The sequence below is a fragment of the Capra hircus genome, chromosome 28 (assembly GCF_001704415.2).
Source record: "Capra hircus breed San Clemente chromosome 28, ASM170441v1, whole genome shotgun sequence".
Classification (NCBI taxonomy): Eukaryota; Metazoa; Chordata; class Mammalia; order Artiodactyla; family Bovidae; genus Capra; species Capra hircus.
Window position 1 is genome coordinate 29,655,567 of NC_030835.1, and position 27,665 is coordinate 29,683,231.

The following is a 27,665-nucleotide window of genomic DNA, read 5'->3' on the forward strand; positions in this document are numbered from 1 at the left end:
ATTCTCTTATGTAAATAAACCCAAAGACTGTACAAGTGCAAAAAAACTGAGTTGGTCAACTTATCTTCTGGTAGGTAAAGTGATAACTCTGTGAATTCAAAGTTTTTTTCTGAGATCTAAAAATATAGGCAAAATGATAAAAAAAAAAAAAACCTTGAACATGAGACGTCAAGGAACTTGTGAGTGGAAACCTGCTGCTGCTACTAAGTCGCTTCAGTCGTATCTGACTCTGTGCGACCCCGTAGACAGCAGCCCACCAACCAGGCTCCACCATCCCTGGATTCTCCAGGCAAGAACACTGGAGTGGGTTGCCATTTCCTTCTCCAATGCATGGAAGTCTGATGTGATGTTAACCATGTAAGGTAATGAAACATCACCTGTCATCTCCTTTTCATTGAGATGCAAATCAAAATTTTGGTCTAGCTTTGCAGTCTTAACTCCTAGAATGACTTGCTATTTTAACCTTGAGCCTTACTATATAGTTTGGTTTTCACAATGATACGGTATCTGTTGTCTTTAGAAAAATAAATGTCCCAATTTAGTAAGCTGTTTAAATTTAGTTCAGAAGAAACACTCATGTTTAGGAAAAAAATATGTCACCAAATGTTAGGGAAAACCTATGTGTTTACTAGCAATTTTGCAGTCAGGGCTGTCATCTGATTAACTATTTTAGGAAGGGGCTCTGCTGCCTTGCAGCTCATTACCTGTGACAGTCTGTGGGCTCTGAGATTTGGAGTGGCCAGGAAAGAATGGGCAGGAAGGAGCCTTTCAGATCCTGGGCAGCTCCTTGGCCTTCGCAATTCTAAAGGCTTTTCCTGGAGCAGCATTTTAGGAGCTGCAAACTGGCCCAGCATATCAGACATATCTTTGAATTCTGAGATGGGAGGAAAAGAAATGAGCAGCCATGACTCATTTTTCCATACAAGAAAAGAAGCCTTACCACAGGGTGTGGGCTCTGACCCTCATTTTCCTCTGACTCTGAAGATTTCACAACAGAAGGAGGTTATGGAGGTTGTAGCCTGTCATCCTAGGATGGACTATGGCCTGGTAAGCGGTCTCAAAACCCCCACAGAAGCACCTGCAGCTTTCATGGTGGATCCTGAGGGTCTGCAGTTCTCTGTGGTGACAAAAATAGGCCCCATGGTCTCACTTAGCAAGTAGTACAGCTAGGTAGGTAATTTGTAAAAAAGCAAGTTCCTTTATTTGATTAAATATTAAACCAAATGTTCTAACTAATGTTGAGTTGTTTAAGTTTTTGCTCCCTTGGACAAATTTTTGGCCCAGATGTTTTTAGTGTGTGTTTTTGAGGTGAAGGAGGGACATAGTTGGGAGAGTAAATTCCAGAGTCAAAGAATCTAAAAGGATGGATGAGCGGCTCCCCTGGTGGTCCAGTGGTTAAGACTTCACCTTCCAAAGTGGGGGATGCAGGTTCGATCCCTGCTCAGGGAGCTAGGATCCCACATCCTTGCAGCCAAAAAACCAAAGCATAAAGCAGAAGCAATATTGTAACAGATTCACTAAAGACTTAAAAAAAATGGTTCACATCAAAAAAGTCTCTAAAAAATTTCAAAAGATGCATGACCATTTTGCCTTAACTACTAGGAACCTATGACCAAAATTTGCTTCCTGTTCATGATTATCAGGGCACGTTGGGTTCCTGGGAGCAGGTCGACTACCTGTGCTTCCAGAAAAGAACCTACATTCAGTTTAACCTCCCATTGTTTCTGCTCATTTCCAAATCTTTACAGACATCACTTTTGCAGAGGTATTTTACCGTGCATAGGAAGTGGAGCTCAATGGAATGTAATCAAATAGGTCTGTGTCTTTTTCCCTTGCAGAATGGCTTTACCCCTCTTCACATTGCCTGCAAGAAGAATCGAATTAAAGTGATGGAACTCCTTTTGAAACACGGTGCATCCATCCAAGCCGTAACCGAGGTAAGGAGAGGAGGATTTCTGGGGTCCCCCATGTATAGCCTCAGCAGCCAGAGTCCCAGTACCCTTCCTGACAACCAGCTAGTTGTACTGTGTGTGGTTGTCTTAGCACTTTCTGAACCCTTCCCGAAGGGGCTGCCAGTTCTTAGGAGAGCAGACAGGAGTGTGGGAGGAGAGTGCAAATACTCAGCACAACGCCATAACCAGAAGCATAACCCACACACATGCATCGTGCTGGTGGGGTGCCATCACTCCAAGTGTAATTTACGTGCATTAATGTACTTTACTGCAGTGCTTCTCAAACCCTGTGTAGGCGTGGATTTGCCCCGCCATGAGGCATTTGGCTGTCTGGAAAAATTTCTCGTTGTCGCAACTGGATGGTGCTACTGGCATCTAGTGGCGAGAGGCCAGAGTTGCAACTGAATATTTTACAGTGCACAGCCCAGCCTCCAACAATAAAGGATTATCTGGCTCAGAATGTCACATGTGCCACGGTTGGGAAACCCTGCATGACATAAGCTCTGTGTGGTGATGAAGGATTGCTCTCTGGAAAAACTCAGAATTAATGAAACATAACAGTTGCTGAAGTTAGTAAAAGGGTAGCTCTAGGTTTCTTTCATATAAACCAACACAGAACTCAGAGAAGCCATCTACTAGAATCAGGGCTGAGCCTGCAACAAGGAAAACTGAGTCTGGCATCTACCCTCCAGACTAACCCATCCCCGACCCACCTGTATCACTCTGGTCCCGTTGGATTTTAGCCGTTGGCCTTCCCTAGACTGGACTCCCTTTGTTCACCCTGCATCTCCGCACCCTCCATGAATCGCCCGCCTCCAGGCTAGGCATGCCTGTCTTTGAAGACCAGATCTGGGGCCACCTTCTCCAGGAGTCCTCCCCTAACCCTTGATCTGGTTCCAGAGCTCCTCCTGGGGACCATCACCACATTCTAGGTGTATTTCCATCAAAGCGCTTATCCAGCTGGCTCACTTATGACCCATCACACTCCCCGCCCCCTGCCACCCCAAAACTGCAGGCCCCACCAAGGCAGGCCTGACTCTTACTGGTCTTAAGGTACCCACAGCACAGTAGATTCCATAGTAGATCATCCAATAAAGGCTTGTTGAATGCATCATTAAAGACTCTAGCATTTGAAGCAAATGTAGACACTAAGGTCTAATCCAGTCATTGTTGCTTTGCCTCAGTTTCTCATCCACAAGTGAATTATTTACCTTGATTTCTAACCTTCACAACTTGAAAATACTAAATGATGGAAAATATTAGTACTGATTTCTGGCTCCCTGGTAGGCACTCAGTTATTCCAGTTAGAAAAGAGTAAGTTTATTCTCAGTGCATGGCAGCCCTTTCTAAAGATCAAAATGGGTTCTGAAATAAAAGAAGATTTCTGACTGGTGTCTGAGTAAGTGTCCAGAGATGCCAGCCTGTGGCGCTAAGTTCCACTGTCAGCTCTGCTACTCCCTGAGGGCTTGAAAAGGCGGTGCCGAAAATGTCCTAATTAGACTTTGCCGGCCGGAGGGAAAAAGCACCGAATTAAAACACAGTTCTCCTTCCTCTCCTTTTCCTCAGCTCCCACTGCTTGAAGTCTGGCAACTAGAATTCTGTCCTCTGTCTCCCTTTCATTGTATAGAATTCCTTACACTTCTTTTTCGACATTACTCAAATTTCAGTTGAAATTAGTTGTCTTCTTCTCTCTCAGCTTTTCTGGCCATATTAAATATTTTTTTCAAGCTATGATGTTCATGGTGTAAGTGAAATTAATTCCTGAAACATTTAAGATGGAGTCATTTTATACAAGAAGAACCAGTGTTTTGAGGTGTGTGTGTAAGTAGGACTTTGAAGCACACACAAAAAATGAAGGTCTAATCTAGTGACCATTGTTCTATTTGCCTTAATTATATCCCTTGATAATACTCAGAAAGTTATAAATTTTAATGATTGAGACCTGATCTGCTCATTTCTTAGAGGGATGGCTTTGTGCTCCCACCTGCTCTTTCATGTATAATACAATCAGTTATTCTGAGTACATGAGAATCCTTCTTAAAGGCCAGAATAGGATCTGAAAAAAAAAGTTGGCTTTTTGCTACTGTGTATGTAATCCCACACATGCATACACACACACACACACATAGCCATATGGATAAGGAAGATTTAATAAAGGGAAAAACCTTCAAAGTATTTCTGTCTAAAGTTTCTTCATAGAGCTATATAAGACGTGTGAAATAAGTCTTTAATGGTGATGACGTAGGCCTTTCATAATCACGGAACCTGCTTTGGGGAAATGATGATTATTGCTACATTTGCCATATAGAATCTAAGACGTGATGGTGATGTCTAGATGTTTTCTGATCTGATCAGTAAATTGGTTTTCTTAATGTGAAAGGATGGATGGATAAAGTTGCAGACAGACAGATAAGCAGGAAGACAAATCGTTCTGAAAATAAGCCCACAAGCTGACATTTCCCTTTCCTCCCCCAGTCGGGCCTTACCCCAATCCATGTTGCTGCCTTCATGGGGCATGTAAATATCGTGTCGCAACTCATGCATCATGGAGCCTCACCAAACACCACTAACGTGGTAAGTACCCTGTGAACAAAGCAAGCCCAGTTGTGAGTATTTTTGAAACTGGAAGAGATTACTCTCAACCTACTTATTTTTGTTGTAAGTAAATTAATTACTTGACTACTTAAAAGGACAGAATTTTGAGAATACCTGTGGTTTCCTTTGCTTCAAAGGCAAGATCCATTCAGTCAGTAACTGGTCACCAGTTGCTAAGACTTAGGGGCTGTTTAGCTTACTACTGAATATTATACTTCATAATATTAAAACTTAAAAAAATAAAAAAAAACTTTAAAAAATAAAGTTTTCTGGAAAGGGAGAGTCTTCTTTTTCAATAGAAGCGTTAAGAAGTTCCATGCACTGACAGACCTAGAGATTATCATACTAAGTGAAGTACGTCAGAAAGAGGCAAATACCATATGATCTCACTTATACGTGCAATCTAAAATATGACACAAATGAGCCTATCTATGAAGCAGAAACAGACTCACAGACACAGAGAACAGACTTGTCTTTGCCAAGGGGGAGCAGGATTGGGAGGGAAGGCTTGGGAGTTTGGAATTAATAAATAAAAGCTATTTATATAAAATGGATAAGCAAGGTCATACATACAGTGCAGGGAATTATATTCAATATCCTGTGATAAACCATAATGAAAAGAATATGATAAAGAATATATATATATATATATATATATATATATATGTATAACTGAGTCAGTCATACTTGGCCGTACAGCAGAAATTAACACAACATTCTAAATCAACTATACTCCAGTAAAATTAAAACAGATAAGTATGGCATGTGAGAAAGTAGTTCTAACACTCTTCTTATTCTGATTTCAAGTAACTTTGAAGTAATCTCTCTTTAGTGTGCTTGATATTGGGTCACAAACCCGTGGAACATAGTAAATGTCAAAGGAGTAGCTTATTACTCTCGATCTGCGTGTGGCCCTTGACCTTGTTTCATAGGCTTTTAAGTTTAGCATCCTAATAATATTGGCACCCCAGACACAAGCATAAGCACGTTAGTTGGATTCATGGGCACTAAAGAAATAAAAGTGAAACAAACGACATGCTGGCACAGAAAGGGTGAACCCTAAGACCCTGTGCCTCTGCCCTGAAGGCAGACGTCCTGTGAGGCTCTGTGTCTTCCAGCAGCTGGGCTCAGCACGTCCACAAGACAGAAACAGACCAGATCTCAGCTGAATGCAGTCTTCCCTGGTACTTATGCCAGGGAGAGAGTGTTTTCCCTTACAAAGGGAAACACTGGGTAACGTGGTCAGCGCCATCCTCAGAACCTTTCCAGTAATAACAGCAGCAACTTCCATGTGAACCTTATCTCTGCATATCCTTCCATGGAGATGAATATCCTACATAGCCCAGCAAAATTTATAAAAGCAATTTAAAGGTGGGCATCACTTCTGTGTAGAAGAATATATTTGATTTTAACATTTTTAACATTTTGATCCATGTGTGTTTTCTATGTTGTTTCATTTTTAAAAATGAGATCATCTGAATAGAAGTCTACTTGGTGAAAAGCCGCAGAGGTGGGGGAAGTCCAGTGACAAAGAAAAGAACCCCTTGGGATAATGCTCAAAGAATAGGATAAGGACCTGTTGAGATAAAGCTGGGAATGCAAACCAAGGACATGTCGAATCTGGCCTTGGGTTTATTTTGTGTTGCTTATGCAGCACTTCTTGTTTTGTTTTGAACTCTGATTTTTTGCCCAACACTCAAGAAATGTACACAGATATCCCACACTGCTACTATTTTTGAAAAATAGAAAGGTGTGGCATGATACAACTAGCATCCTGAATATTTACTGCCGCAGTCTGCCCATGCCAGGTAGGGGTGCCTCCCTCCAAGAGCACTCTCCACCTGCCCTCTTCGCTCATCCACTCTCCTTCTTGGTCCTGTGGCAACTGCCTTTGAACCCCCAGTGACGCAGCATTGTAGATTTTTGAGCTTCCAGTCCTGCCATGCTGCGTGGACTTCACGCTGAAGTTTTCCATCATTGGCCAGGCTCCTGGGCAATTCTTGGGCATTTCATTTCCTTTCTTCCCTAGTTTCAGTAAGGAAGTGCTTGGGACTACTTTTTATTTAAACAAAAACCTCCATAACAAACTTTATGTAAAGAAAATATGCCAGTCTTCAGAGCTGTCTTTAACTCACTTTGACTCCTGTTCCCCAGAGAGGAGAGACAGCCCTACACATGGCCGCTCGGTCCGGCCAGGCCGAAGTCGTGCGGTATCTGGTACAAGACGGAGCTCAGGTAGAAGCTAAAGCTAAGGTATGTGCCATGCGTGTCTTGTGTGCTACCAAGAGAAGAAATGATTTTAATAAAACCTTTAAACATATGCATGCTCTCTTCCAGGATCACTCTTCTAGAGTAATGACCATCACCAATGACAATAGTCTCTACCCCAGGGATATTGAAAACATCCCCTCGCGGCCCATGTCCACTCAATTATTTAACAAAATGAAATAGAACAAGAGCTTTGTGCCAGAAAGAACTCTGTGTCCTTGGCACATTGCTCATCCCTAACAGCTTAGAAACCAAGGCTAGAATTGGCCCAGAGTTGTTTGCACTCTGTGAAGAACGGCTCGTGCACAAAGTTTCTAGCACAGGCATAGTTTGGAAGCACAATTGAGTTCTTTTGGTTGACTTAGATGTCAGCTGTCACAGCCACAAAAGGGAAAGGGGAGTTTTAACTTTTTCTGCAGGGCTTCCCTGGTGGCTCAGTGGTAAAGAATCCGCTTGCCAATGCAGGAGACTCAGGTTTGATGCTTAGGTCAGGAAGATCCCTTGGAGAAGGAAATGGCAACCCTTTCCAGTATTCTTTCCTGGGAAATCCCATGGACACAGGAGCCTGGTGGGCTACAGTCCATGGGGTTGCTAATAGTTGGACATGACTTAGCGATTAAACGGCAGCAGCAGCAACCTTTTCTCCACAAGTTGTTAAACCATAAACTCTGAGACTTGGTCAGAGTTGTTCACAGAACATGGAGTATAGAAGAATGTCAGGACTGAGTTTGAATGCGTCATTCTCTGCATCACTAGAAGAAACTCGCTGTCACTGTCTGGCTGTGCAGTTGGTCTGATTATCAAATGGCAATTTTGGTCAGGAATCATAGATATATAAATACCTAAGGCATTTAATTTTAGCCCTTCAATATACAAATGGACATTTATTTCTCATTTATGTATTTACTTTGCAGTTTCTAGTTTAGGGTTAAATGGAGAGGAAACTGAAGCGTTTGTGAAGCAGTCTGAGTGTAGAACATTTCTTGACTTTTAACATTTTCCTCTAGTTTATCCAGTTCTCTTGCATGCATGCAAGCTAAGTCGCTTCAGTCATGTCCAGCTCTTCACAACCCTATGGACTGTAGCCTGCTAGGCTCCTCTGTCCATGGGATTCTCCAGGCAAGAATACTGGAGTGGGTTGCCGTGCCTTCTTCTAGGGGATCTCCCCAACCCAGGGATCCAACCCGTGTCTCTTTCATCTCCTGCATTTTCTGGTGTGTTTCTTTACCACTAGTGCCACCTGGGAAGCCCATTCAGCTTTCCTACCCATAGCTAATTTGACCATAATTGGTATTTATCAACTTCTACCAACGCTCTCCAAGGCTTATACCTTAGTATTCTTAGGGGAAAATAAAGCCTTTCCTTTCATACTTCTATTTTACCTGTTAAGTGTTATGTTTTTTATAATTTATATATGCTTATATTTATAAAATTTATTTTAATATTTAAAAACATTTATAAAATATAAAAATAGTTATGTTTTTAACTATATAAATATATAGTTATATATATTTGTAACATGCAGTGATCTTTGTAAACATGCAGTCCGCATGTGGGTACAAAGACGGTGATGTTCTAGGCAGCAGACCATAACCTTGAGTGTCCAATGTACTGTGGTGCCAGTTGGTAGATTTTACAGAGGACCTAGAAACAGAGCTTAGCAAACTTTTTCTGTTAAGCATCTAATCGTAAATATTTTAGGCTTCTCAGTATACACAGTCTCTGTCACAGCCACTCACCTCTGTTATTACAGAACAAAAGCAGCGGTAGACAGTACATAATTTAATACATCAGCAGATGGACAGGACTGTGTTTCAATAAAGCTTTATTTATAAACACAAGTGGCAGCCGGATTTGGCCCCTTGATTTTACTGTTCTGACCCCTGATCTAAAGGATGGTGGTTAATCTGCTAAATCAGTTAAGTGGAATGGTTAAGAGAGGCTGTACTCTACCGTTATAAGAAACCTCACATTTTTGAGTGTTGTTACATATGAAGCATGTCATCTAGGAAACGGTTTAACCCACAAGCTGAAATCGACCAGAACATTTTTAGTTATTTCATTAAAGAGACAGTATGCATCAGCCAGACTGCCTGGCTTTGAATCTTTGTCCATCATTTGCTAGCCATGTAACACTGGGTAAGTTAACATTTCTGTGCCCCATTCCCTCCTCTTGTTTCCTCATATACAAAATGGGAATAATGACAGTTGTAATTGATAGAGTAGCTGTGATGATGAATGAATTAATGCAAGTGGAGTACCAGTGCAGAACCTGGGGCATGCACACGCTCAGTTGATATTTAACAGTGGTCGTGGCAGTAGTAGAGTTATATGAGAGTTTTTGTTTTAGCAGTTATCTCTTTCTATTTTCAGTGTTTCTCTTCTTCCTGTGGCATCTCCACTAACTTCTCACACTTCCTACTAGTTACATAGACCCTCTTGCTTTGACCTTGACCCTCCTTTTACTTACCTTTGCAAAGCAGTGTCCTGCGCTCCAGCCTCAACTGTCTACTTGCCCTACCCAAAGTATTGACCTGGACTTGCTCACATTCTAGTAGGGGATTTCTCTCCAGAGAGCATCTTTGGGCAAACGAGGAAAAGATGTACTTCCAATGTAAGGATAAGGCCCTCAGGGTGCAGGACTTATGAGTGCCTCATGTCCTTAGGTGAACTGTAATAGGGGGCCCTCCATTCCAGGCAGATCCAGCTTATGCCAGGATGACAACTCGGCAAGCAGAGGGAAAAATGGTTATCAGCCCTCATCAGACCTCTTAGCTGGGAGCCTTCCTCAACCATCCTGTTCTGCCCCCATCTCCCCACTTTTGATTGTGGGAAGGCAGTCCCACCAATAGAATAATTCATTCTATATGAGTACGTGATAACTGGTGGAGGTTATCCCTCCCAGGTATTGCAGTTTTCCCAGGATACATTCCCTTATGTCCCCTCTCCCACCAAAAAAGAATCATTAGAGGTGAAAAAATTGATAAAGTATAGCAGGGATGAGTGAGTGGGGATAATTTCTTAAAAGAAATGCCTTTCACAATTCTCATTCTAATAGGTTACTCAAAGGGTATTTAAGGTGCTTAAATTCACCATCACCACCTTTCTGAAACTTAAAGAAAAAGAGAGATGAGGTTCTTTTTAGTATTGTATCAAAGAGTTGAATGTAGCCTCTCATACCAAGCAGCGAAGTTTGCTGTATTTTTCATGATGATTGTTTTCTCAGTTCATCAGACCTGCATTCTTACCTTGCCCTTTAGGATGACCAAACCCCACTCCACATTTCTGCCCGACTGGGGAAAGCGGATATAGTACAGCAGTTGCTGCAGCAAGGAGCATCTCCAAATGCAGCGACGACTTCGGGGTACACCCCACTGCACCTCGCAGCGCGAGAGGGACACGAAGACGTCGCAGCTTTCCTTTTGGATCACGGCGCATCTTTAGCTATAACAACAAAGGTGTGAAAGTCAGCCTTAGAATCCTGCTGTGGCCCCCAGACACCTTCTCTTTACAGTTGCCTGCACAGTAATAGTAGAAAAGCTATTAATTATTAATTATTCCTATTATTACTAGAAAAGCTATTAGAAAAGTAATAGGTAGAAAAGCTATGTACAACAGCGTATATGCTTGGATCCCGGGATTAACAGGACCAGCAAAACCCTGGGGTGGGGCGGGATAGCTTGTGTGTGTATATACCTTACATTTTATTATCTTCTAATGAACCTTTATTGATGTCCGCAGTCAGATATTTCTTGCAAATTATTGGATAGATTTAAATGGTGGTTTAAAAACACAGCCACAGGTTTCTCTTGCTGAGGCCAGGTAGACAGACCACATTATCCAAGCCACTTGGTTGATGGCTTCTATAGTACTTTCAAAGCAGGACGTAGATTTTTCTTGGCTTGCTGTTATTGCTGCTTTGTTGTTGTTGCTGTCTTTTCTGATCTGTGGTTTTTTAAAAATCTCAACTCTGATGCTTTGCAGTAATAACTGCCCCCACCCCCCAGCACACACACAGTTGCTTTTTAAGTGCAGAATGCAAAATTTAGAGTTTTTCTTTGATCCTTTGTAAACCTGGCAATGTGATAGCAAGATGACCTGGCCCATGGCATGTCTCAGAAAGCTAGAAACTGGTGTTATACTCTCCTATTGGAAGGCAAAGAAGAAGCATTAATGTGCGATCAATGCTGAAGATAATTACAGTATTTGCAAATACTTGGAAAATTATCTGAACAAACTATGACTTCTTCAAAATTTATCCCCTGTGATTCTTTAGACTCTTCAGTAGAGTTGCAAGTTCCTGGATCTTACTTACCATGTGAGAAAAAAGAGTAATGAGTGATGACATTTTGAGTGCTGCAGCCCTTCCACCATGCCAGCTGCCCCTGTCTCTATGGCTATAGTCCCATGAGGTCAAATATGTTGATAACCCTCTAGTCCCTGCCTTGTGCTTGGAGCCCTAGTGGTGCATAGTAACTAACTGGCTGATACCCAGATCCTTGTGGGAACTGGAAGGGAAAGGAGCTACTCAACTCTCGGCATCCAACTCACATATTTACTGGATAGAACCATGTGTTATGATTCAGTTCACCTGCAGTAGCTGAGGTATGAGAACCTTTGACTCCTACACACAAGGACCGGGTCATATCTTCAGACATGTATTAATATATATATGCAGAAACAGAGAAAAGGGTGAAGAGAGGCTCTTTTCTGGTGATATGATATTATGGGAGGTTCAGACTTGCCCTGGATTTTTCCAAGCCCTCCAAATCCAAACTGGCTTGGACCCTGCAACCTCTTCTTCCCACAAGGTGAAATCCCCAAATGGCCTTTGAATAAGCCCCAGCTCCATCTTTCCAAATTCCTCCTTGTCAGATACCTGAGGAGTGCCAAGATTAGTATCTCGTGGCTGAGCCAGCAGAGAGAGAAAGATTAAATATCCTGCTCATCTTCGTTGAAAAGGAGACTCTTTCACTGTTGTCTACCAGTCCTGATCCTTAAATATAGGCTGCACTGCTCTTCACCATTAGAATAACGCATCAGTTCCAGAAAAGTGATGCCTTTGTATCACCTCTATTGTTACTGTTTTTATGTTTCTCTTATGCTTATGGTATTATTTTTATGGTACTCTTTTCAGAAAGGATTTACTCCCCTTCATGTGGCAGCAAAATATGGGAAGCTTGAAGTAGCCAATCTCCTGCTACAGAAAAGCGCGTCTCCAGATGCTGCTGGGAAGGTATGAGGTCATCGGCCAACATCCAACAGGCCACCCCCGTGATAACCACACAAGCGCTTGCTAATATTCACTGACAGCCACCTAAATTGTTAACTAATCCACATTTAAGCCTCTTAGGATGAAGATCACTTCAGAAATAGGAAGTCCACGTATTGTTGACACTGGAATGTAAATTACACCTTGTGCTGTATCCAATCTAATCCCGTCTCCTAAATCTAGGCCTCTGGCGTTGTCACTTTGACCCTTGTTGTTGTTTCTGCACGTGTTTTCAGAGCGGGCTAACTCCACTGCATGTGGCTGCACATTACGATAATCAGAAAGTGGCTCTTCTGCTTCTGGACCAAGGAGCCTCACCCCACGCGGCTGCAAAGGTACCTGTCATTCAGCAGCATGACGAGACCGAGGAACCGTGTCCTCCAGTCTCTTTATGTGTATTTACTTTGGGTTCATGTGGAGCACCCCCTGGTTTAGGCACCACTTAAAGATTATGGAAATATAAGCAGCCTTAGGAAATCCGTGCCTTCAGCTATTTAGTCAACTCCTGTGGTAGATGCTCAATAAATATTCACTTGTCCACTGATATTCCTTGAAAATCTAGGACATTCTGGAGCCTGGGGGAAACTCAGGAAAAAAAAGTTGAAGTCCTCTTTAGCCAGATGAAAAACAGAAATGCAGCTTCAGGGAGTAAGAAAGTTCTCATTTGTCAAAGTTTTAAAATATGTGTTATATTTTCTGGCCATAAAACATTGCCTTTGAGTGGTTTATGTGTGTTTAATAAGTTGGGAGGTTTTGCTTACATGTTGTTATTACTGCTAAGGAGAATCTTTATTCTTTTCTCAATTGATTTTATTGAAATATGGTTGATTTACAATGTTTGTGTTAATTCCTGCTGTGCAGCAAAGTGATTCCGTTATATAGATGTGGACATTCTTTCTCATATTCTTTTCCATTATAGTTCATCACAGGATATTGAAAATAGAACCCTATGTTATACAGTTAGAGAATCTTTATTCTTAGTGTTAGGTCATTTTTTACCAGTAGACAACAGAGATTTCTCATAAAAGAGATACGTAGAGTGAATGGCTTTCTTATGACTCTGGTATGCTAATTTGAGGGGCAAATCATAAAGAGTTTGTTTAAAGATAGGTTAATACAGTTTGAGGGCAGGAGGAGAAGGGGACGACAGAGAATGAGATGGCTGGATGGCATCACCAACTCAATGGACGTGAGTCTGAGTGAACTCCGGGAGATGGTGATGGACAGGGAGGCCTGGCGTGCTGCGGTTCATGGGGTCGCAAAGAGTCGGACACGACTGAGCAACTGACCTGAACTGAATATAGTTTTTGTTCTGTTGCTCAGTCATGTCTGACTCTTTGCCACCCATGGACTGCAGCGCCAGGCTTCCCTGTCCTTCACCATTTCCCAGAGCTTGCTCAAACTCACGTCCATTGAGTTAGAGATGCCATCCATCCATCGTGGCCTCTGTCGTCCCCTTCTTCTCCTGCCTTCCATCTTTCCCAGCATCAGGGTCTTTTCTAACGAGTCAGTTCTTCACAGTGGATGGCCAAAGTACTGCAGCTTTGGCTTCAGCATCAGTCCTTCCAATGAATATTCTCTTCAGAACTTCTTTTCTTGTAATTCTCAGCCACCTCTTGTCCCATCCTCTTCAGAATTGTACCCAGTGAACTCTGCAATTCAAAATCAAGCCCCCAGACTTCTTTTCATTTGAGTGACTTTTTCCCATAATTTCCAACTCTGATGTTCTATCATAAAGCCATGAAAAGCAGCATTACTCACAGTAGCCAAAAGGTAGAAGCATCCAAGTCTCTATGGTAGGATAAATGGCTAAACAAAATGTATATACATGCAATGGAATGTTATTCAGAGTTAAGAAGGAAGGGAATTCTGACACATGCTGCAACATGAATGAACCTCAGAGATACTGTTGTTTAGCCACTAAATCATGCCTGACTCTTTGCAGCCCCATGGACTGTAGTCCACCGGGCTCCTCTGCCCATGGTATTTCCTAGGTAAGAATACTGGAGTGGGTTGCCATTTCCTCCTCTAGGGTATCTTCCCGACCCAGGGATTGAACCCACATCTCCTGCATTGGCAGGCGGATTCTTTACTGGTGGGCCCACAGGGAAGCTTCAGAGATATGCTGAGTGAAATAAGCCAGACACAGCAAAGGACAAACACGATGATTTCGTGTCAAAATGGAAAGTAGAATGCTGGTTGCCAGGGGCTGAGTAGAGGGAGGACTGGGGAGTTAGTGTTTAGTGGGTGGAGTTTCAGTTTAGAGACGGACAGAGATAGTGGAGAACGATGTGAATGTATTTAGTGCTGTTGACTGTACACTTGAAAACGGTTACAATGGTAAGTGTTATGTAATGTAAATTTTACCGCAATTTTTAAAAATTTACAATGAAATTTGATAGCTATCTATTTCACTTGTTTATTTCCATACGGTTTTGAACCTGGGCCATTTTTCTTTTAAATACCCTCAGGTTTGTGGTAGGCAGCCAGTAAATAATTAATAAGTGAGCTATTCATTCTCCACATGAAAGCAAGAATTTTGTCACAACTAGTGCTAAGCAGTTTAGAATTGACAGAAGGCATAAGTAATAACTAAAGCAAAATGAGTCCCGTCCATCTTTCCATCCACAAGTAACTCTTAAATAGGTCAATAGTTGATGTATTTCATTTCCAATTGATTTCCAGGTTTGTGTTTGTCCAACAAGACTTCATGTTTCCCTATCTGCACAATATCTTTAACAAAGAGTAGAAAAACAGTTCTTTAATTCCTTCTAACAGCCCTTTCGGAAAAGGCAATGGCACCCCACTCCAGTACTCTTGCCTGGAAAATCCCATGGGCGGAGGAGCCTAATGGGCTGCAGTCCATGGGGCCGCTAAGAGTCGGACACAACTATGCAATTTCACTTTCACTTTTCACTTTCATGCATTGGAGAAGGAAATGGCAACCCACTCCAGTGTTCTTGCCTGGAAAATCCTAGGGACGGGGGAGCCTGGTAGGCTGCCATCAATGGGGTCGCAGAGAGTCAGACACTACTGAAGCGACTTAGCAGCAGCAGCAACAGCCCTTTAGCCTTAGGCATATCTTTTATAGTCAACTGAGCACAGGCTTTCCCAATAGGACATTCATTCTCTTTCCCATAGCCGTGAGAGCCTCTGAAATGCCATCTCTTTTGCTTGTCCAACCATCCCTACTTTCTGAGACAGTGATCCTGTTCTGAAGGTTTTTCTAGACTTTGATCCTGAGTAAAAGCCAGTTCTATCAGTTAGGATTTGGTTCACTTGCTAGAAAAAAAGACCTAGCTATGGTGGTTTAAACTGATGAGGTTCTACTTTTTTGTCATATACAGTCTGGAGGGAGGCAATTATTGATGCTGGTTCAGAGTTTTCAGAGGGTTGAAGATTCTTCAGTTTGATTCTTTTTTTGGGTCTGTCTTCCAGATATTGCCACTTGTGCTGCCAGGTCCCCTTTTCAAGCAAAAGGCCATAAAGACAGATAACAGGGCATTCTCAGTAGCTCCACATTTCTCCTTACGTTTCATTGGCTACTTCTTTCTGCAAGGGAAGCTGGGAAATGTAGTTTTTAGCTGGATGCACAGCAAAGGTTATTTTATTAAGGAAGGGAGGGAGAATGGCTATAGGGGAGGTAAATAGCCTCCATTCGGGAGGCTACAGCATTTCTGAATTTAAGCATTGCTGAGGAGGGAGGGACAAAACTCATCAGAGCCAGTCATGCAGATGGATATGACAGTGGTGACTTCCATGAAACTTCCACAGCTTACATCCTTGGTTTTCAGAGAATATGATGTGTTCTTTTTGCCCTTTCTTTTGTAGAATTGCAACATATTTTCTTAGTCATACATGTCCTGGAAACACAGTGTGACTTTAGGTAATGGAGGACAAAGGGGATTGCTGAAAAACTAGTTTGCTTCCTCTAATCCATCTTATCCAGATCTATTTCCTGAGGCAGGACATTGTGCTGGAAAGAGGGTTGGCTTGAGTTTAGGTGTAACCTGGACACAGATTGTGGAAGGTCTAGTGAGCTGTAACTTAACTATTGGTGAGATTTCTCTTTCATAAAATGTGCGGTATAACTACTAACATGGATCAGTAGAGGTTGTGAAAATTTGGGAGGGATAGATAAAGTATAGTGCTAAACCCACTCTAGTACTCATGCCTGGAAAATCCTCATGGACAGAGTCCATGGAGTTGCAAAGAGTCCATCACGACTGAAATGACTGAGCAGCAGCAATGCTAAATATGTTACTTCGCTTATAATTTATATTTACCTTTGCTCTTGTTTTTATCGTGAAATGCAAAAGGACACATGGCATGCACTTTGTCCTCTGCATCGAGAAGGAAAAAGTATTAAGATTATTCTTTAGTTCAATCTCCCACTGTTTTATATCTTTTCTGATAAATGTATTTGTCTCCTTTGGTATGGCAAATAAGAATCCTTTGGTTCTAGAAATTAGAAAGAGCTTAAGGAATTTAGAAATTTTTATTATAGATCCCAAGATTAATTACTCATTTATCATTTGAAATATTTAAGTCTTTCTGAGATGAACTATCCATTCTAAAATAATACCCTGAATTGTTTTTCCCTTGCTTTATACTTTTGTTTGTACCTCCGGAAAGGAGCTCAGGATAAACCCCTCAGTAATAATGAATAGCTTGTCTAGAATTGGTGTATATTACAGAGACACCAGAGCCTCTCTGTTTTATTTAAGAGCGTATGATTTTTTTTTTTTTTTTTTTGGTGGAGTTAAAAGTAATCAAGAAGATTGTCACAATCGCCAGTAGAGGTGAAGCAGTTACTGAACTTGAAGGTTATGTCAGTAGCAAAAGCAAAAAGAAATAAGATGCATGGTTGGAAACTAGACTCTGACTTCATCTGTGCTTACCACTCTAGGTAGCTACTGTTAGAGTCTTGACTAATCAAGTTTCCTAGCACTGCTTTGCGAATCTTCCCTTTTCCTCAGGGATAGCTGCTGCTGCTAAGTCACGTCAGTCGTGTCCAATTCTGTGCGACCCCATAGACAGCAGCCCACCAGGCTCCGCCGTCCCTGGGAGGGTAGTAAAACAGCTCACCCCTTCCTGTCACTCACTGTAGAGTTGGGCTCAATCCAGAGCTCTGCGTTTGGCTCTGAAGACGATCTCTTTAGGGTGTGTCTGAGCAGAGGGCCAAATGCTTCTCAGGTCAGCTGGGGTTTCCAGATGGCAGCAGGTCAAAACTAAAAATAGGGATATAAGATCTTCTACCCTGACCCATCCATCCCGCTTGGCAGAGGCTGGTTTCAGAAGAGTCTGGAAGTGGCATTTCCACTTCCCGGTTGATATAGGTTGATATCCAACAGCCTAGATCTTCTGCAGTTGATTATTGAAAGAATGTTTGTCAAGTGAAAAATGCTGTCACACTAGAAGAAACCAATGACATAAATGTGAGGGTTAATTATAGTAGACTCGCCGACAAGTGATCCAGCAGCTCCCACTGCCCTCTGAGTTGTTTCTGAACCGTCCGTGTGGCTTGGAAAGATTGTAACTGATCTGTTGGCCAGGTTTGGATCATATTCTCAAATAGAAATTCTCTTTGTATTGTATAAGTTCCAATTATTCTTTTTTTTTTTCCCTCTGTTTTCTTTCTCTAAATCCTCTTGTCCGAACCAAAAAAAAAAAATTCTAATTTTTCATTGGCATGTTTTATATAATCAGATTCAGGCCTGTGTCAAAATGTAATCTGCTTCTCTTCAATGACTGAGAGGCAGGAGCATTCCATAGGCTGGGATCTTTCTTTATTAGGACAGAGGACTCTGAGGGCTGTTGAGGCAGCTTATGAACAGTTTGGCAAAGGAATTTTGGTTCCTTCCCCCTCTGAGCATCAGGGATCAACCAAGAGAAGGAGCCCAGGGTGTTTTGAAAGCTCTGATAAACTTCACTCAAGTCAAAGGATTTGCCAGTCACCACCAGGCAGTGGAGATACAAAGAAGTTTGGAGTAACCTATGCTCTCAACAACTTTGCATTTTAGTAGAAGGAGACAGATGCATGAAGAAGAGTGCCGCTAAATATATCCAGGATTTAGACTGGAGTCAGTCAAGTGGGGGGCAGGTGTAAGAGGTGAAGGGGAGGTAAAACACTTCATGGGGGTGTGACCCTTGAGCTGAACCTTCAACTGAATGATATTGGCCCCAAGGGCATGTTGTGTTGGAGAAAAGAATCCTTTGTAGGATAAAGCAAGACAGAACCAAGAGCCATATGTTGTTTTGGGGACCAAAACATTTAAAGCATGACGTAGAAACTGGAGTTTCATAAAGGAGGCCATCAGAGGGGCAAATGGGAGTAGACTATAGTATCTTGTCTCCTGTAAAAATAAAACATTTCAACATGTAAGCAATAGACTATTGAAGGGATTTTAAAGGTAGGATAATGGCCCCAGCTACAGGGGCACCATTTGTTTTCTAATTGGGTTTTTCTGTCATTGATACATAAGGCAAATAATTACTGAGCAGCTACATACTGCCCGTGCGAGGGATTGCCATCTCCCATTTATAAAACCACTGGTTCTCTGACTCTTGAACTAAACTGTCTGTAGAATGTTTTCCCCATTTAGATATGCAGGCAACCCAAGGGAACGACATTAATAACACTTCTTGATTTCTCAGTGTTGGCTTACTCGATCATGATTTTTTAAACGATCAAAGAAAATCGTTAGAAAGGGAAACAGACTATTTGAAAATGCAATGCACACATTTTTATCTCGTGATTGGACATGTGACCAAGTGGTTTGTGTTGACAGAATGGTTATACACCACTGCACATCGCTGCCAAAAAGAACCAGATGGACATAGCGACAACTCTGCTGGAATATGGTGCTGATGCAAATGCAGTTACCCGGCAAGGAATTGCTTCTGTCCATCTTGCAGCTCAGGAAGGACACGTGGACATGGTGTCACTGCTCCTCACCAGAAATGCTAATGTGAACTTGAGCAATAAGGTAACCTTTTTTTTTTTCTCTGCAAAGCATACCATGCAATGAAACCTCACCTCCAGAAAGATCACTAAGAAATCATGAAGAATTCAAATCAAATAGAATGTGGAAAGTGTAGTATGCATAAAGATATTTATCAAAATGTTATTTATCATAGGAAAAACTTGAAAAAATGTCTTTAAACAGTAAGAGAATGCTAAGTCAGTAATTGCCAAGTCATATAGGTGAGTATATATGCTATAGCCATAAAAATGAGGTCCATAAAATTTTTCTAATAATGTGAAGTTTTGTTACAATATTAAGTCAAAGGGCAACATTGTGACCTCACCAGAATACAGTAAATAAGGGGCTATAAGTTGTAAATTACAAGTCATAAGGTGAAACATTTGAGGTGAAACTCCTTGCTTGTCCTAGTTTTAAGTCTTAGGTTAAAAAGAGAAATTAGGAGCAGGTCTGCCTTCAGAAAGTTCACTTTAGTAACAGAAATTTAGAGTAGCTCATTTATTCAGTAGATCAAAAAGTTAGTCTTTGTAGGTAAATTGGCAGTTCCAGTCAACCCTTTAAGTCTCTGTTCCTCAAAGTCTTTACACTCCCCTACCCTTGCATTTGACTCTCCTTGGTTAGTAAAAAGGTTTGTGAAAAGTCCAGCCCACAATTAGCAGGAATGAGGTTACAGCCTCTCACTGTGTTATCAGAGAATTTGGTTTTGTTGACCTGCTTATTAATACCTGAGTCTGAGATTCACCCAGAATTCCAGACCCATGCTCCTAAGTCTTCAGATAAAACAGAAATCTGCAAGAGTGCCCCCAAATACCTGATAATCCAAACTCCCTGACATTTAGCTTCTCCTCTACAGAATGGTGACAGCACAGCTGTGACATTTCGCAGCCATAGCTCAGATATTGGAGGAGAGTTTCAAGATAATTACGGCAACGAGTCTTTAGGAGTTTTAATATTTTAGTATATGTGGCCTATACTTTGTAATCGTGGAGGCTTTGAGTCTCCTGGGTATAAATCCTAAATCTGACTTCTGCTTGATGTATAACTTGATTGGACAAGTCACGTGACCTCTCCGAGCCTTAGTTCTATCCTCTAATAAACAATGCCCACAATATTTACTTCCTAGAAATGTCATGAAGGTGAACTGAGATAACATTTAGTACCTTTTTCTAAGTAGAAAAAGAATAATTATCTTAATTTTAGACTTTTTACAGTTTGGGGGAAAGGTTATGCACTAATCTTAATCACCAAGGCGATTTAACAAATTCTATAAATGAAAAGACATATGTAAGTAAATGGAAACCTTTTCTTACTTTTCATATCTTGAAAATACTTTGTGATCATTGCAGAACAAACAGTTTTTTTTTTTTTTTTTCTCTTGGTTTACTGATTTTCTCTTCTTATATCTTTCTTTTTAAACATTTCTTTTGGGATATATGTCCCAGCATTAATGGGAATCACAAAGCAATTTCAAATAGTCATTATAATCAGGGTTTGTTTAAGCTGTTGAATTTCTAAGGTTCATATACTAATGTACAAACCAGATTTATAATAGTTTGTTACAAAATTCTACTGGTCTTAGTGAGATGGAGGACGTGGCGTTCTCAGATTGACACGCCTTCTGGCTTCCGTTAGTATATGTTTTCTTAGAAGCCCTCTTATTAACTCTCCCAGAGACAATATAGGCCTGAACAATTAGTTAACAAGTGAACATTTTCCATAGGTTTGACACCAATGTATAGTGTAACTAACTTTTTTTTCTTTTTAAATTCTTTTAGCCAACTCGTTGTTATATATATATATATATAGCATTGAATTCACCTTAAAACTATTTTTATTTTAAAAAATTTAGACTGAGAATACTTTAGAAAGAATTCCTCAGTGTCTACTTCGGTAGACTGAACATTAGCAAGGGAATTCTCAGGACCGAAAGGCACCTTCCAAACCAAGGAAGCCTGGAAGTGTCCAACTGCCTTCCTGAATAAACTCTACCTAAGCAATATACCACCAAGGAAAGTTTCTGGGTTTCCTTCAGCGCATGGTACTTACAGAACTTTTAAGAACTTCACAATTCCTAGAAATTGTCTAATACAAAAGTATTTGTAAGTCTTTGCTTCCTTTCTCATCATTTTCTGTATCAAGTATAAGTTATGGTGTGAAAGAAGAGAATCAGTAGAATTCTGTTACTCAAGAAGAATTCTGTTTTTCTGAGTTTCCAAAGTTTTAGACATCAGTTATTGTCCCATCACCCCGCCCTCCTCATCCTACCTCCCCGTTTCACATTAGACTTTATTTCCTTGCTAAACAAGGAATATTGAGGAACTTCTCTGGCAGTCCATTGGTTGAGACTTTTCACTGCAGGGGGTCCAGGTATGATGCCTGGGCACCTGGAAAATCCCATGGACAGAGGAGACTGGTGGGCTGCAGTCCATGGGGTTGCGAAGAGTCGGACATGACTGAGCGACTTCACTTTCACTTTTCACTTTCATGCACTGGAGAAGGACATGGCAACCCACTCCAGTGTTCTTGCCTGGAGAATCCCAGGGACGAGGGAGCCTGGTGGGCTGCCATCTATGGGGTCGCACAGAGGTCGGACACGACTGAAGCGACTTAGCAGGGGCCCCTAAGATCCCACATGCCTCATGAGTGAAAAACTAAAACATAAAACAGAAGCAATAGTGTAATAAATTCAATAAAGACCTTAAAAATGGTGCATGTCAAAAAAATCTTTAAAAATATGAATATTAAAAGATTTAGCTTCTGTGAAAAGTTACATTGAACTAAATACTCAATTGTTTTCACTTATTTCTTTTCTTACTATTCACCAGCAGTTCTCAGATTTTAAGAAAAAGGAACCACGAACCTAAGTTCCTGCTGAAGTGCTACTGTTTAATTGGATTCCGTTTTGCTTTTGATGTTTTCCCACATGAATTTTGAAGACCACAAGTAGCTGTACTTCTTTACACAGCTAATAGACTATGAAATGAAGCTATTGCTATCCCAAGTTTATTTTATTTAAAATAAAATATATTATTTTTAACAAATGCCATTTAAAAAATGAGCTGTGGTCAAAACTCTATAAAAGATTAACAGATAACTTCTGAACTCAAACAGGGCTGTTTTAACCATCACATTTAAAAAAAAAATCATGAATACAAAAATGATCTTTCTTTATTTAATTTATCCTATTTTATCAAAAGCTGTTTGCTTTTTCCTCTGACTTAATTAGTAGATGGATTAAATGCTATTCTATAGATACTTTAATCCTTGGTTTTACATTAAAGGTACAATAGTTGCCTCAACAAGCTCACAGTGGTTTGAGGAAGGCAGACCAGAAAAGGGTTTTAATGTGAGATTATGATGCTTTCAATAGAAGTGAGCACATAGAGGGTTTGCACATAAATAGTAACAATGAGGCCCTTTTCGAGATGAGGGGAGAGGGAGAGAAGCCCGGGAAAGCTGGAGGTGACTCTGTGCCAAAGGTGGAGTAGGTCATCCCCGGGGCAGCATGAACGTACCTGGGGAAACAGGAGAGAGGAGAGCACAGGCCACAATACCTTCCCCAACCATGCTGAAAACGACTCAGCAAAGTTCTCCAGAAGCTTGAGAAAAGTCTCACACTTAGAAGGGGGGATTGTGACACTTTGACAAAATGTTATGGCTGAAAATATCTGTTGCCTCTAAAGTGGGACGTGGAACATTGTTCTCTGATTATGTCAGTGTTTGGGTGGTGCCAGTTTTGGCCCCAGGCTTATTTTTCTTGGATTTCAAGTGAAGGCACCACTCCGCCTTTTTCTGTTTCCTCTGTATTCACTTTGGGTGAGCTTCTTCCGAAAGTCTGTAAACAGACTCAGAAAGCCTGGAGTGAGTGGCTCTTCCTGAGTCCTGTCACGTGTTTGATAGAATAGCAGCCCTTAAATAAATCATGCCGTGTGCTCTTCCTGACGCTGCATTTGGCTCTCTCCTTTCCCCTGACAAGTGGGACAGGCTGATGGTCTTGCTGCACAGATGCCGGCGGAGGAGGAGGAAGGCCTCCAGGACTGAAAACATTAACCTCTAGGAGTTCCCTGGAGTTCCAGTGGTTAAGACTCTGAGCTCCCACTGCAGTGGCCACGGGTTTGATCCCTAGTTGGGAAACCAAGGTCCCACATGCTACAAGGCGCAATCAAATAATTTTTTAAATTTTATATTTAAAACATGTGCCATGGTTGTCTGGTTAGGTATTTTAGGAAAAAAAAAACAAAAGACATGAACTTCTGTGTTCATGATGGATGAAAGAAAAGAATCTGGAAGCACTTACACCAGCTTACTTTCTCTTAAATATTATTTATGAAAAAATGCAGCTACAGAAGATTTCTAAGCCAGAGTACAGTCTTAGTGATTTTTTTCTTGGCCATTGGAATAACCACGTAGCCTGTCCATTCTGTGGTAGAGTCCATTTCAAATACCCAGTCTCATAAAATGATCTTGAAATTCTCATGAGACAGACTTCATATTACATATTAAATTCTCATGAAATAGACTTCATATTAGCTTTCACAGACCATCTTTCCTACCCAGAAGCAACATACAGAAAATGTTTTCCAGCCTTCTTTTTAATATTTAATGGAGAAAATGTTATCATCATGTGTCAGTAACAGTTTATAAACAATTTTTATTTTAATTTTTGCTAAAGCTAATATCACTAGTAATGCATTAAAACTCTTGCATAATTTGAGTTTTAAAAGTCTCTATTTTTTTAAAAAAAGCGAACACTGAAATACATAAGAGGAAAATGATATAATGTCTGGAATTTGCTTTAAAATACTTCTGCAAAGAAAAGAACATACAGAAAGTAGAGTTGGATGAAGCAAGGAGAGGAGAAACTTGATAATTGCTGTGTCTGTGATCAGTACACAAGGTTCAGGCTATTCCCTCCACTTCTGAGGATGTTTGAAATTTTTCAGTAAGCCTGCAATAACAGTGTTGTCACATGCTAATATATAAACTTACTCTATAACATTTTTTTAGCATAAAAATTCTAGGTTCAGTCTTCTTGAAGTCATAAATTGTTTCTCTGATATGCTTGTACGTCATCCATCCCTCATGTAAGATGACCACTTTGATATTTTGCAGAGTGGCCTGGCCCCACTCCATTTGGCTGCTCAAGAAGACAGAGTGAATGTGGCCGAAGTCCTTGTAAACCAGGGGGCACATGTGGATGCCCAGACAAAGGTACGCAAAAAGATCGTGCCCATCCAGAGCATGTCTGCACAAGGGGCAACCCAAGGCACTGCTTGTGGCATCCCGTGCACTTTCACCATTCATGGCCTGAATCTGTAGCTATTTGTTGATGCCTCCTGTGTTAACACAGTTTATTGACCTTTGTTACAGCGTATCAGCCCTTCCAGGTCAGAGTGTGAAAGCTTATACCTTTCGTAGTTTTTATGACTGAATTTAAAAATACATTTAGAAAAATTTGTCAGTAAGTAATTGATGACCTCTTCCTTTGTTCAGGCATAGTCTATGGATGAGGTTACATTAAGTTTTACTCAATTACTACTCACTTGCTAAATTCTTTATGGTGTGTCTGATTGCCAGCAAACCCCATCTCTCTCAGCCAAAATAGTTATCTTTTCAAAAACAAATTTCTCATTCATCTCAGAAAACGCCACAATTTCAGACTCAGAGAAGATGAGTGGATATTTCGTGTCATCATCAAAGATAGAACTTGATATTAATCCTTCTCTCATCATTTTTTTTTCAGTGCTTAAGTTTGTTACTCTTCATATCAAACCTGTTTTACCTATTTCAAAATGTAACTCTTCTTTTTTTCTTTCTGAGTGTCACATATTTGACACAAACATGAATATTTGTTAAGTATTGTATTGTGAATATGAATATTTTGGGGTAAAATATAGATTGATTCTGAGGTGTGTGAACAGCTATTGAAGATATTGATAATATAGAAGGATCACTGGGAATTAACCAGGTAAAAAAGTATTGCAGATGTCAGGATCAGTCTGGATTTATGGGACAAGCACAGGGCGCAGCCCTGAGTAGCCTACGCCCTTGACGCTGTGTTCTCGCTACGGCTGTGACTTCTCCACCCACACCTTTTCTTTCTCCAACAATGGAATTTTATCCCATTCATATACATGAAACTTTTGCTGAGATATTATTTCTATCAGAAGTAGAACATTATCTTCAGGATCAACAGGTGCAGTTTTCCTACTCTTATATTTAAATAAATCTCATGTATGAATTCAATTCACACTTACAGCCTTGAGTTTAGGGTTTTGATTTAGACTGTGCCTTCTAAAAGATAAACCATTATTACAATACTGCTTCCAGTAATTTTGTTCATACTTACAAAGTATTGCGTTTAACAGCAAAGTTGAAAAATCGACAGCTGCATCAGCACAAGAAAATATAGGAACTATACAAGAAAAAATTGCCATCTTCACTTAACATATATATTTAAGATTAAGAAAATGGACAGAAACATGGCTACATACAAACGCAAAGCCTAGAGACTAAGAGACTGTATGTACTAAAATATAAAGTGCAAATGGAACCTGATTATCCAAGAATTGAAATCTTAAGGCAAACACAGAGCATGTGTGTTTAGAACATCTTTGCAAGTTATATTTAGTTCTATTAGAAAGAAGCTGCCCAAAAGAGATATGACCAGGCAAGGTCCTTTATGCTTTTAAAATTCTGTGTTAAAATAGTAAAGCAAATATATTGATCTCTTCTCAAGGCAGTCCTAGATGTGACCTAAGCAGCACCCCACACTCCAATTTCTGAATGCCTCGTGCCCTTGATGGCTCCTTGGCCTCTTTGGTAACCTATCTGCCCATCTCTCTCTCCACTCTGTTTGCCTTCCAAACTTGTCATTCTAAAACCCCCCCTTATCTTTAGCCCTGAATGCCTTCCTAGATAACTGATTATTTAACAAAGCAACCAATGAAGGCGACAGCAGTGACTGGATGGTTTCTTGTTACTTTTCATGAAAATATAAGCATTTAAATCTGAAAAAGTCAGACTGAATTTAGCTTGTATTCTTCATTTTTCTTGTATACTTTCATCAGAAAAGATATCTTTACTTTAAAAATTTACAACTTCACAGTAAATAGATTCACCCTGTTGCTTTATTTACATACACATATACACATGGCTTCCCAGGTGGCTCAGTGATAAAATATCCTCCTGCTGGTGCAGGAGACTCAGGAGAGAAGTGTTGTGAAGATCCCCTGGAGGAGGAAAGGGCAGCCCAGTCCACGGATAATCCCATGGACAGAGGAGTCTGCCGGGCTACAGTCCATGGGGTCACAGAATTGGACACCACTAAGCTACTGAGTGTGCACATATACACACAGACTTAAGCCATTTCATTTGATTCCCTATCCCTTTATAAGTTAAAACTTCTAGAAGGCAGTAACAGAGTTCTCTTTCTCAATACTTTTTTGTCCCAGCACATCCAGCGTAGACACCAACACTCAGTCAGGGGTTAAAGCAGTGATTCTCCAGGGCATATTGGCAGGAGGAGAGATGGTGCCGTGAACCTTCTGCTTCTGATTTGCACAAGTGATCCCACGGTTTAAGAGTCTCAGGTCTCTACCAGGGTTTCCCTCTAACCCAGCCCACTCAGGTCAGCCAGTAATCATTTTTGTACTCAGTATAATATTTCTGAAGCATGTACCTTTTCCTGCCCTTTACAAGTGGTGCACTTCAGAACGCATCTCTTGGGAATTCCCTGGTGGTCTGGTGAAGACCCCGGACTTCTGATGCAGGAGGCACAGGTTCAATCCCTGCTCAGGGAACTAAGATCCTGCATGCCTCAGAGTACAGCAAAAACAAACAAACAAAAACCCAGAAAGCATCTCTCAGCCTCTTGAAAAAAATGCCTTGTTTTTTTTTCTTCTCAGCAAAGATCACAGCACCAAAAAGAAGGGAAGCTGTGATTGTCCCATAGTTGAGCAGGGCAGGAGTGCAGAGAGATGGGTTGTGTGGACTCGTTTCTTAACCTTGTAAATAAGGAGCTGGTTACATCCCATGAACTTCCAAACTCTTCCTGGTACAGATGACGCCCCCAGCCAGCATATAGTTAGTTAAAATGTGTAGTACTGATTGATTCACTGGCTTCGGTTTTAAAATAATAATAATTAAATTATCAAGAGCTTTTCTCTGTTGTGGGGGAAAGACCGGAACATCCTGGTAACCACCCAGACAACCTTCCCGCTGGCCCTCTGACCCACCAAGCCTCCCCTTCACTTTGTATTTGAAGTTCATCAGATCATTTCAGATGAAATTGTGCTGCTGGCCACAGGGTTTAATGTTCAGTGTTGCTGAACTAAAGTGAAGCCACTTCTTTTGCTTTTTAAAAGGATAATCTCTGGAAGCATTTTATTTAGACCACCCCAAAACATACTGAAGCAATTGTAGTTGTAAGTGGGTGTGTTCACTGAGGAAGTGCAAGGAAGGCCAAAGATGAACTCCAAGAGAACAGTGTTTAGGGGGTGAGAAAATACTGTGGATTTCCTGCCCCCTCTTTCTCAAACTGTGTTGCACAGGAAGGCCCCTAACCACTGCTTAGTAACATCTCATGCTCAG

At 40.9% G+C, this 27,665-nt stretch overlaps 1 protein-coding gene across 2 annotated transcripts in view; it reads left to right on the forward strand.

Annotated features, from left to right (window-relative positions):
• The window catches only part of ANK3 (ankyrin 3), a 750,492-nt gene that overhangs the window by 571,641 nt on the left and 151,186 nt on the right, over positions 1–27,665 (forward strand). For both annotated transcript variants that reach the window (XM_018042183.1, XM_018042184.1), the window contains 8 exons: positions 1,839–1,937; positions 4,428–4,526; positions 6,702–6,800; positions 10,076–10,273; positions 11,953–12,051; positions 12,324–12,422; positions 18,879–19,076; positions 24,186–24,284. In XM_018042183.1, coding sequence (XP_017897672.1) covers positions 1,839–1,937; positions 4,428–4,526; positions 6,702–6,800; positions 10,076–10,273; positions 11,953–12,051; positions 12,324–12,422; positions 18,879–19,076; positions 24,186–24,284 — 990 coding nt within the window. The remainder of the gene's footprint in view (positions 1–1,838; positions 1,938–4,427; positions 4,527–6,701; positions 6,801–10,075; positions 10,274–11,952; positions 12,052–12,323; positions 12,423–18,878; positions 19,077–24,185; positions 24,285–27,665) is intronic.